Source organism: Camelus bactrianus, chromosome 27, assembly GCF_048773025.1.
Source record: "Camelus bactrianus isolate YW-2024 breed Bactrian camel chromosome 27, ASM4877302v1, whole genome shotgun sequence".
NCBI lineage: Eukaryota > Metazoa > Chordata > Mammalia > Artiodactyla > Camelidae > Camelus > Camelus bactrianus.
In genome coordinates, this window is record NC_133565.1 from 28,853,285 (window position 1) to 28,865,849 (window position 12,565).

Genomic DNA, 12,565 nt, shown 5'->3' on the forward strand with positions numbered 1-12,565 from the left:
CCTACTGTACAGCACAGGGAACTACATTCAATAGCTTGTAATAGCCTATAATAAAAAAGAATATGAAAAACAATATATATACTTATAACTGAATCACTGTGCTGTACACCAGAAACTAACACAACATTGTAAATCGACTACACTTTAATAAAAAAAAAAAAAAAACAGAAGAAAACACAGCCAAATATGTAATAGTTCTCTGGATGTGGAAGAAACTTTTAACATTAGACAGGAAAAAAACTGTTAGATTTGATTATGTAAAGATGCAAACATCTTTATGTTAAAAAAAAAAAAGAAAAGAAAAACAGCAAACTGAGGAAAGCATGTTCAACAAATAAAACAGCCAAATATTTATTTAACCAAGAGACTGTTCATAGATCAATGATAAAATAATGATCATCCCAATACAAAAGGAGCTGCACCCATAAGGAGGGAAATAAACAGGTGAAGGACGCTGCACTGCACCCGCGTGGAGAGCTGCTCTCCCCTCCGATTTCAGAGGCACGCGTACCGGTCAGGGTGTGACAGAAGCACAAGGCACACTCAGCTAGGACTTTGAGAAGACTGAATGAAGGGGCCATTTACAAAGAGTAGTCAGGGTTTAAGAAAATAACAAGACCTATGAAGGTACCGGGAACTGGCATGAGCAGGAAGCCTGAAGGAGCGTGGGAGGCCATGGCATCACCAGCCCAGCGAGGCTGGGACCAGGACACTGCCAGAACTGCAGGGCCGAGGCAGGAGGGGCAGGGGGAGAAGTCCCGCGGCTCTCGCTTCCACCCTCCAATCTCCTACTGCCCCTCTCATTGCCTGAACTCAGCCAGAAACCAGAGGGCCAGGGGGCCTGGACGATGCCACCTGAATGAGTGTGAGCCCGGGTGCAGGCGGGGCTGGCTTCACGGGCACGCGACCTGTGAAGCCACCCAGAGCCCCAGACTTAGACGGTGTTCAGCTTGGTTTAATGCTCTGCTGTCACCATCTTCAAATTCTCAATAATATTTGAACAGGGGTCCCACCTTTTCAGTTTACATCACTGTGCACAAACTGTGAAGCTGGTGCTGAGTGCGAAACAAACCAGGAAAAAAAAGAGCAGACGACGGGTAGGGGAAGCAAGGAACAGGGAAAACCTGCATAGCAAATATTTTTTTAATTATCACCCAGTGTGGGCTACAACTGAAGAAACAGGTATTCATACACACTATTAGAGTATCCGCCACAGAAATTTGGCAGCACAGATCAAAACCTAAGGTGTATTTACCTTTTGAAACTCCATTTCTAGGATATTATGCTAAAGGGGGAAAAAGTGATTCAGAAAAAGGCAACTATCCGTCCAAAAAAAGGGTGTGATTAATTTAATCCCGGTACATTCTGTAACAGAGTAATATGAGGCTTAGAGAGTTTCAGGGACTTGCCCAAGGTCACACAGGTAATTATTTCTGGAAGCAAGATCTAAATCCAAGTGCCTTGGCTCCCAAATGTGAGCTCTTAACCGTGCACCAGTCCACTTGCCTTGTATACCTGGTCCCCTAAGAAAACCATCACAAACTCGAACAAAATTTCATGGGCCTCAGCAATGTTGATCACGTTAATGAAAAGCTGAGAATAACTTAAACTACCCAATAACAGGAAGTTGGTGAACTAGATTACGTACATTCATACAACAAAATACTAAGTACCCACTAAAACTAGCGTTTACAAAAGAATGTCCAATGACATGAGGCAAGGGGCGTGTGTGTGTGTGTGTGTGTGTGTGTTTGTGTGTGTGTGTGTGTGTGCGTGCGTGCTTCCTTCAGGCATATATAGGCACAGAAGGGAAATAACTGACAATGTTAACATAGATTGTCTCTAATATTAGGATTTGGCATGGTTTTAACTTCTTCCTGCTTTTCTGCATTCCCCACACTTCCCTGACTTTGCATAGCTCTGTTCTGTCTGCAACAACCAGGAGCCATGACAGCTTCCAGCCCCAACTCCCATCCTGTCACTGGTGAGGCCCTGGGAGAGACAGCGGCCTGCCTAAGCTCAGAAGCATGTCAGAACACAGCAGGAGTGAAGCCCTTGTCTTTTATCCTCTGTGCCAGGTCTTCCCAACACAGCATTTGAAGTCCGTCTAGAGGAGGAGTTGACTAACCACAGGGAGCTCCAGCGGCAAAAGCAGACGTGCTCTATGAGGCTCTGCGTGGCCACACATGCCATGGAGGATGCTCTCAGAGATGCAAGCGGACCACCACTGTGGGATAGTCCCGCCAGACTAGCAGACACCCACCCTCCCCGAAATGCCCCCCACCACTGGTGTTCCCTGATACCTGGCAACAACTAATCCCTGCTCCTAAAGACGGTTCGATGACACACTTACTGGTTGAGTTGCTGCGTGTCCTTTGGTGACAGGCTTTGGGAAGCAGGAAGTTACTACTTGGTGCATCTAGTTTTCCGGACTTTTCTCGGGAGGAAGTTGTAGAAGTTTCCTGCAAAACAGTTTCCATCTTTTATTCAGCAAGTTAGTTCGAAGAAAATAACATGCTTATAAAACTGAGATTTCAACACTGATCATGGAAGTACTTAGATTATCTGTCTCCTCCACTAAATCACAGGATCTCTGAGGGCAGGGATTTAGAATTATGGTCATTCATTAACTAATAGACAAATTAATTCATTTAGTAAAGAATATTAATTATAACATTATATATTTTATATACTACTACAAAGCATATAAATTACAATAAAGAATAATAGATATTGCATAAATGCTGAATAATGCAATAAATGTTGAAAAATGATGTTGGCTATTACACGTCAGGTTCTTTGTTAGGCATTAGTGACTTAGCTGTGAATAAGACAGAGAAGGACACTGGTCTTGGTGAAATGGCATTTTAGTGAAGGAAGACCAACAGCAAACAAAGATAGAAGATAATTACAGAGAATAATAAAAGCTAAGAAGGAACGAACTAGGCAGTGACATGAATGGGAGGCTGAGAGGTCTGTTTTAGAGAAGACGATCAAGTAAGTTCCATTGTTCTGGCACCTAATAGGCACTTAGAAACATGCATTGAATGACTATTATATAAATAGAGTTCTTGATATTGAACCATCCATGCCTTCTTGAGTGTACCGTGATTTTATCATACTGCTGATTTCCCTCTGTGAAGATTAGATGCAGGACTTTAAAAATCAATATTCTGAAGTTAAATTCAGTTATTATTCTGTTATTCCTTCTTCCTTGCCATCTTGATCAAATGTTCCTTGCTTCTTTTTTATACTAACAATTCGGAAACTCTCCCATTGTACTGAGTTGATAAGCAGCATGTATTAGACGACATACTTGAACTCATCTCGATCAGGGTCAGTAACAAAGGAGAAAACATATGACCCTTTCACAGGCGAGATGAGAATTTGAAACAACTTTCCCTCACTTTCCTCTCCTCATCCTGGTATTTTAGAAACAGAGGATAGAGATTGATAATGAGGATAATGGTATGAATTATTTTACTTCTCTTCCCAGAACTGTTCTTTGTATTGTTTTCCTATTTCATATCTTTATTAGCCACAATGATCTTGACTTAATTCTTGAGTTATGTTGGTTTTATTACTCACTATCATAATCCTTAAGAAAGGAAGAGAGAATGTGTATGTGTGTGTGTTTTCAGGAAAGATGTACAGACAGAAAGCTCTCTGAATGTTTGCATGTCTGAGAATGTCTTCTGTGGTCATCACACTTGAATGATCTGCTGAGTACAGCATTTTGGGATATTGGTTATTCTACCTAGAAACTCAGGTTGGCTCAAATGCTACCCTGATTTAGTGTTCTAGCGTAGAGGTTTGTAGGAGGTACCTGCCACCCTTTTCTGATAGATTTGTCTTATTCAAAGCCAGGCTTGGCAGTGCCTGGTTAATTTCACGTGCCAAGTGTGTGCAGACTTCCAGCACCTGGTGCATTTCCCAGAGTGGAAGGAGGATCTTTGTTGCCTATCTCTGTGCACCAAATCACCCACCCACCCCACCAGCCCCTGGCACTGGGAGCTGGCAGGCGTAGGGGGGTTCTGCTGGCCTCTGTCCCATTCATTCCCAGACCTTCCCCTCCCGTGCAGTCCACGACAGGCTAATGAGCCCTTCCCTCAATCCAATCTCACCTGCACTATGTCATGCAGAAAGTTCTCATGGGTTCCAGAATGTGGCTGGCCCCTTTCCATAGCTTCCTGTTCTGACATGCATTTCTCCCTGTTTGAATTTTTTTTTTTTGATAGAAATTTCTAAGAGGTGGAGGAATTAATAAAGTGTACTCTGTAACCACCTGGAGCCAGAAGTCCACTCACAGCTTTTTTTTTCTTTTTAAAATTGTATCCATTTCTGACACAAGGGGATCCTGCAAGAAACCACAGATCAATTCCCTTTTATTTCCCATATACACCAATGTCTTCCTAGACACTCATCTTCCTTCTCAGCAGCAGATGGTGCTATATCAACCCGAACAAAATTCTCTCTCTAACCAGGGTAGCCCAGGGAAGTTTTTAAAGGAGAACAGGGATTATACAGAAAGTGATTTAGTTCAGTTGAACTCTTGAGACTATATTTCTAGAACTTAGCACAATGACTGATTCTTTGAATTAGCTGTTTTATACAACAGAGTAGTCAAAAGATACCTCTTAACTACAGTAGTTCTCAAAGTCATGCCCTCATTCTAATATCAAGGCTGCCCTCTAACATTATTCCCACTTCTTCATGTTCTCCAGTGAGACTATGAACGTAAGTAATAAAATGTGATTTCAGTAGCTCTTTTGGGTGTACGGAATACAGAGGAGCTAATAAAACAGTCAATATGCCTACTTGTTCAAGTGAAGTCTTGTTTGCAAAAGCACAGTTGAAATGTGTATTTTCCCCAAAACATCTAGTAAGAGGAAGACAAATAAGTAGATGAGGTATACACAAAACATGGACTACTAAACATCTTTTAAAATGATGTTTGGTATTACCATAGTTAGTTAAAAGAAAGATACTATGATCTGAATAGAGTCGGACTACAGTCATGTAAAATTGGCATAGGAAAAGGACTGTAAAGAAATATACTAAAATAGTAACCCTCTTTCATTCATCATGTTTTACTAAGCATTTACTGTGTGCTAGGCCGTCTTCCAAGGGCGAGGGTATGGCAGTACACCAGAACGCAAGGTCCTGCTCTCGTCAATTGGCAGGAGTGTGTTTGGGTGGTGGGATTATAGACTCTTCTTCTCTTTTTTTTACATCTTTCTGTATTTTTCATGTATTCTACAGTGAGCGTGTATTACCTTCCCAATCAGACCAGTAGAGTGATGAATTTTACATTTGTTTCAACTGTCAGATTAGGAGACTTAAAGTGCCTTTATTGTTCAATTTCTTTCTTCTAATCCTCTTTACAAAGCTCCCTGTTCAAAATATGATTTAGAAATTGCTTGACATGTAAAGCCAATTATGGCAGGAGGATCATAGAAAGCGGAGGGGTTTTTTTGGTTCTGTTTTGTTTCTGGTCCAGGTTATCTGGAAATGGTTAATATCACATTCAGAAGAGGGAATCTTCTCTTCCAAAAGAAACTGAACTGGCCGGATGAACCCCTTGGCCGGCCTGTGCTCTACATTTCAGGGGTTCAGCCCTTCCTGGCCATGGCGCAGGAGCAGCAGCCTCTGTGCACGTGGAGCCTCTTCTGCCTGCACAAAGCTGAAAGCATGAGCATTCTCCTTCACAGCTCTATGTCTTCCAACCCATGCTGTCTCAGACACAGATGACAGGCGGCTGCTCCCCTCCTTCTGCCACGTAGCCAGTCTCTGAACTAGCTGGACGTTTCAATAACTTGCGTCTAACCAGGCTACTGCCAAGCTCTTGAACAGTCATGAAAAATCGATGTGCTTCTCTTTGGCACGGCTATGACATGAGTTTGCTTGCTGGATGGCGACTACAGGGTGGGGGGATGGAAATGTACTAGCATAAACAGGAGATGAGATCTCAGTAGCAACGGTCCTACTGCCTAGCACAGGGAACCATATTCAATACCTTGTAATAGCCTATAATGAAAAAGAATATGAAAAGCAATATATATTTATGTGTATAACTGAATCACCATGCTGTACACCAGAAATTAACACAACATTGTAAACTGACTCTACTTCAATTAAAAAATAAAGATTTAAAAAAAATCTATATGGTCCCTAAAAGCTCCCTAAATAGAGGCAATGCACAAGTTCTGTGGACCTTCTATTTCCTGGATATCCACAAGGATCCAGAGCTCATCCACACTCAGGGCTCATCTCAAGGTATTGTTCATTCTTTTTAATTCATAAAACCTTGCACTTAATGCTTCTCCATCAGAAATGCACAGTGGGAGAGAGCAGAAAGAGGGTCATGGGACCAGCAGCATTAAGCCTCTATGCCCCTGGGCTTGTCAGCGAATTGACTGGTCTCAGTATTCTCTTTTGTAAGCTGAAGGGGTGGACTAAACAAATTCTATTAAACAAAAGCAACTTCTGTGGTCCTTGTCAGCTCTATACTTTTGAATGTAACTGATGACTATGTTCGAAGAGCTTTAGGGCTACTGTCCTCTCTGAAATGATCACACGTGAGATCACTCCCAAGGACAAAAATATCTTCCCTAGGCTCCCAGGGACGCCTGGTCACTCTCCGGCTAGGATGTTCTGGGTGGAATGCTTTCTCATCAAAGCAGGCTCTGTAGGAGCCCCACGTACATGTGCACAGCTTGGCTCCCGCGCCAGCCCGCAGAACAGAACTCTTCTGTTCCTGCTCCCAAGGTGGGGCTGCTCTCGAAGCTGAGGATTTGTCACTGAAGTCAGAGGCTGGCAAAGTCATTTCCAGACACATTTCTCCTTGTTCTCATCAGAGGCTGCAACCCAAAGCAGCAGCATCACCTGGGAGGTGGTCTCTACATTTATCAGTCCCACGGGTGCCTAAGTGGGGAATGAGGTGGACTGTCCAGAGTTCACTTTATGGTATTTTTCCCAAAGTAAGGATCAGTCACGTAACTGCTAAGACTTAACAGCCAACCCCAAGAAACAGAAAAAAAAAACCCATGATCCTCATGTAACCAAGGAATAAACCCAGAAGGAAGATGCAGAATTCTGGGACATTTTTGTCCTACAAGCAATATTATTCTGGAGTCTAAACTCCTCCCCAGAGGTGAGAAGGCTCTATTGCTCTCTTAGAAGGGTTCACTTTGTATACAGACCCTTGACATTACTGACAGAGCTTAATGCTTCTGGAGCTTGGTGACTGCATTCCTCTTAAATAAAAGCTTTTCCATCTTCTCTTTGAACTGGGCTGCTATAGCTGCTCCAGCCTAAGGGAGCCACAAAATAGAATTCAACTGTCCTCTTGATCAAGGCTTGTTTCCTGTGGTTGGGTTGATCATGCAATAGTAGGCTTTGATCTTTAAGTCATGAGGATAAACAACTGGCCCCGGCAGATTGGTTCTGGGATGGTCACATAGTCATGAGGGATGCTGAGGCCACATACCTCCTGATATGGAGAGGAAGAGTGGAAACTAGAAACCTAGGCATCCTCCCGAAGTCCCCCTCTCCTCCTGTGGTCCCTACAGGACCACAATCACCAAGTCCTTGTAATTCTACCCTCTCAAATTTCCCCAGCACATCTATTCTTGCTGCCTATGTTCTAGTTCATGGTATTCCTTTTAGATTAGACCATTAGCATGGCCTAGAGAGTCTAGGAAAAGTATTTTTAAGAATATTTTTAACAAATGGTCTGGGACAACTGGCTAACCACAGGTAAAAGAATGAAGTTGGACCCCCTTCCTCACACCATACACAAAAACTAATTCAAAATAAATCATAGACCTACATGTAAGATCTACAATTATAAAACTCTTAGAAGAAAATATAGGAGTAAATATTCATGACCTTGGGTTAGAGAACAACTTGGTAGATTTGACATCAAAAGCACAAGTGGCAACAAGCAATTCTCCAAGGAAGAAATACAAATGATCAATAGGCACATGAAAAAATGCTCAATATCACTAATTACCAGAGAAGTGCAGATCAAAAACTACAATGAGGTATCACCTCACACCAGTCAGAATGGCCATCATTCAAAAGTCCACAAATGACAAATGCTGGAGAGGCTGTGGAGAAAAGGGAACCCTTCTACACTGCTAGTGGGAATGCAGTTTGGTGCAGCCACTGTGGAAAACAGTATGGAGATTCCTCAAAAGACTAGGAATAGACTTACCATATGACCCAGTCATCCCACTCCTGGTCATATATCCAGAAGGAACCCACTTCAAAATGACACCTGCATCCCAATGTTCGTAGCAGCACTATTTACAGTAGCCAAGACATGGAAACAGCCTAAATGTCCATCAACAGATGACTGGATAAAAAAGATGTGGCATATTATACAATGGAATACTATTCAGCCATAAAAATCAATAACATAACGCAATTTGCAGCAACATGGATGTTCCTGGAGAATGTCATTCTAAGTGAAGTAAGCCAGAAAGAGAAAGAAAAATACCATATTCACTCATATGTGGAATCTAAAAATAAATAAATAAATAAATAAACAAACAAACAAACAAACAGAAACAGCCTCATAGACATAATACAAACTTGTGGTTGCCAAAGGGGTAGGGGGTGGGAAGGGACAGACTGAGATTTCAAAATGTAGAATAGATAAACAAGATTATACTGTATAACACAGGGAAATATATACAAGATCTTACGGTAGCTCACAGTGAAAAAAAATGTGATAATGAATATATATATGTTCATGTATAACTGAAAAATTGTGCTCTACACTGGAATTTGACACAATATTGTAAAATGACTATAATTCAATAAAAAAAGTCTTTAAAAAAGCACAAGTGGCAAAAGAATATATACATAAATGGACTTCTTCAAAATTAAAAACTTTCTGTGCTTCAAAGGACACCATCAAGAGAGTGAAAAGACAACCCTCAGAATTGAAGAAAATATCTGCAAATCATTTATCTGATAAGGGACTTATATCAAGACTATATAAAAAACTTCTACAATTCAATAATAAAAAGACAAATCTAAATTTTTAATGGACAAAGGATCTGATTAGATATGTTCCCAAAGAAGATATTTTTTAAAAAAGCCAATAAAAAAAAGATATTCAACATCATTAGTGATCAAGGAAATGCAAATCAAAACCAAAATGAGAAAACCACTTTACATCAATTAAGATGGCTATGATCACACTCATTTAACATCCACTAATATATTTGGAAATAATATATTTGGAGGTTTTGGAAAAATTAGAACCCTCATACATTGCTGGTAGAAGTGTAAAATGATACAGATGCTTTGTACACAGTTTGGCAATTCCTCAAAAAGTTAAAAGAGGGTTACCAGATGACCCACCAATTCCATTCTTAGGTATATACTCAAGAGAAAGGAAAACGTACTTCCACAAAAAAAAACTCATACACAAACGTTCAGAGCAGCATTATACATTACAGCCCAAAAGTAGAAACAACACAAGTGTCCATCAGCTGATGAACAGATGAATAAAATGTGGTATATCCATACAGTGGAATATTATTTGACAATAAAAAGGAATGAAGTACTAATACATGCTATAACATAATGACCCTTGAAAACATTACAGTAAGTGAAAAAAGCCAGGCACAAAAGACCATATATTGTATGATTCCATTTATATTAAATGTCCAGAATAGGCAAATCTATAGAGACAGAAAATAAGATTATAGATCATCAGGGATGGGGTGATAGCATGTGTCGGAGGTGAGGTAGGAATGAGGAGTCACTGCTAATGGGTAGAAGGTTGTTTTAGGGACTGATGAGGATGTTCTAAAATCAGATGGTGGTGAAGTCTTTACACCACTGTGTAAATACACTAAAAACCATTTAACGGTACACTTTAAACAGGTGAATTGTATGGTATGTGAGTTTGATATTTTTATTAACGATTTACATGGAATATTCACTTATTCATTCATTCATAATCTCCCTGCCCCCAAACTTTTCTGACTTCAATCCCTCTGCAGTCTGCTGACAGCATGATTGTACTTTCTGATTAAGTCTGTGGTGGATTCAAGACCAAAGCCAAACTCCCCGGCATGTCACTGAAGGTCCTTCCTCCTCCAACACTACTTAAATGTAGAAAGGCATTGACATGGTTGTCTACAGTTGTTTTAATGTACCTGATAGGACTATCCCTTCATTACCCTTCTTCTCAACTATTCTTACATGTTTGTTTTTACAAACACATTATAGAATTATGTTGCCTGGTTAAAAAAATTATTCCTCTTACTAATTTGGGGAGAGCTACCTTAAATTTGAAAATAACTTTAGGGAATACCACTTCTCTAAAAATTGGATACTTTTCTCCAAAAACAGGGTCTATATTTCTAATTATTTAGTAGAAATGGCCCTCAGTGGAATTTTTATTACATTAAGTCCAGTGGGACTTTTGGAAGGATTAAATAAAATAATACATGCCAAGTACCTAGTTCAGTGACCAGCAAGAACCCTAAGAATCCAATCACTTCCCAGGTAGTGTCAATCTACCTCCCAAATACTTCTCAACTCTATCATTTCCTTTTTACAGTCTAGAAATTTATTAGAGGAAATAATAAGGCAAAATACACAAAGATGTGTATACAAAGATCCTCATCATCACGTTGTTTGTAATAGAAAACACGGGGGAAATGTTCAATGGAAGGGAAGTGACTGTAGATGTTATGACGGGAGATTTCTGTTTCTGGCAGGATGGTGGACTAGTTACTTTCATCCTTCTGCTTAAAACAAGTAAAAATGTTGGATGGAATGTAAATGTATCAATGAAATAGCAAATGAGTAAGAAATTCTTGAAAGCCAAAAAGTAAGTAAAGGCTGCACCACAACTTTCCTGAGAGGTAAAGCAGAGCCCATAAGTTGGCTGCTGCTCTGAACCGTTTTATGAACTGACTGAACTTAAACTTCATCTTCTATAGCTTTATGGGATGTTGGGAGCAGGGAAGTTCTGGTTCCTTCTCAAGATGAGAAGTTTAATAGGACTCTCCTCTTACACAGAGGGAGCCCCAAAGGATTTTATCCTCATTTTAAATGTGAACTGGAAATAAATCTATCCCACCCTCAGGAACTGCATGAAGATTGTCAGTCTGGAAATGGCCCTAAATGGAAGGAGGAAAATCCTTCCTGATTTGCTGGTGAATAATAATTACCAGATGGTCCTCACAAGAGTTGGCAACCCTAATTCATACCACATGGATGTCTTAAAAAAACAAAACCCTAGACAAGAATTTAGTCTAAAATGGTTCCAGGCTAGTACTGCCCCAACCACCTGGCGGAAGCAAGTTCAAAACTTCTCTAGGGGAAGGAACCAGCTTTGACTTAAGTCACAAAGAGTCCTGCAGAACAAGTGACAGGTCTTATGAGATCTCAGAGAAAAAAGTAAGAAAAAAATTGTTTAACATAAAGCACATATTGGAATAACGCACCATGTGAGAGAACCAGAAGTAGCAATACACATCAAAATCAGACCTGCAGAAACTTCAAATTGTGGAAATATCAGACACAAAACTTTAAAATATATTTAATATGTTTAAAGAAATAAATGAAATAATTGAAAATTTTTGAGAGAGAAACTTTCTAAAGTTTCTAAGCAGACTTGAAAAAGAACTAAGGTATTTAAAAATAAAATTAATAATATGAAAAAATGAGTAGAAGGATTGAACACTACATTAGACGGCACTGAAGAGAAGACAAGAGAAATGAAATATAGATCAGAAAAAAGAAACAGATGGCAACAAAAAGAGGTGGAAAATATGAAAGAGAGGTTAAGAAACATTAAGAAAGAATGAGAGAGCACAGACCTAATCTGAGTCCCAGAAAGAAGGAATAGAAATCATCAGAAAGAGACATAATGCATTGTGATAATGCCTGAGGATTTTCCAGTCCTAATGAAAGACATCAATCCACAGATTCATGAAACTCAGTGAATCCCAAATAAGACAAGTAAAAAGACATGCATATTTAGGCAGTTTCTAGTGAAACTCTAGAACATCAAAACATATGAAAGATCTTGAAAGTATCTGGAGAGAAAAGACAGACTATCTTCAAGTGGGCAACAATTAAAACTCATGTCTCAACTATAATCATACAAGTCAAACAACAGTGAAATAATTAATTCAGTGTGAGAAGAGAAAATAACCAACAACACAGAGTTGTATACCAGCTAGGATATCTTTTCATACAGAAAACCTGAGGAAGTGTGCCACTGGCTTATCCTCACTATAGGAATTTCCTCCAAAAACATGTTTTTAGGGGTAAGCAAAGTGGTCCCAGTTTGAAGGCCTGTAGTACAAAGAATGGTGATAACAAGACAGAGTCAATATTTGGGTAGATCCAAACAAATAAACAATTGACTGAAATAATACCTGTGATTTTACTAATAAAAAAGATCTGATTACCTGAAAACATATAAGCTAGGGGAGGGTACTTTTGGAATGAAAATATTCAATGGCTTTTGTATTTTTCCGAAGGAGGGTAAAAGTAAAATTTAATAAATTTTACACTTTGAAAACCT

The 12,565-nt window shown here is 39.7% G+C and overlaps 1 protein-coding gene across 7 annotated transcripts in view; it reads right to left on the reverse strand.

The window, feature by feature from the left end:
* Positions 1-12,565, reverse strand: part of IL16 (interleukin 16) — a 101,729-nt gene that overhangs the window by 40,857 nt on the left and 48,307 nt on the right. For 6 of the 7 annotated variants that reach the window (XM_074354264.1, XM_074354263.1, XM_074354265.1 and 3 more), the window contains one exon: positions 2,354-2,462. In XM_074354264.1, the coding sequence (XP_074210365.1) occupies positions 2,354-2,462 (109 nt within the window). Of the gene's footprint in view, positions 1-2,353; positions 2,463-4,124; positions 4,239-12,565 lie in introns of those variants that run through there. The other variant, XM_074354267.1, reaches the window with a different exon arrangement.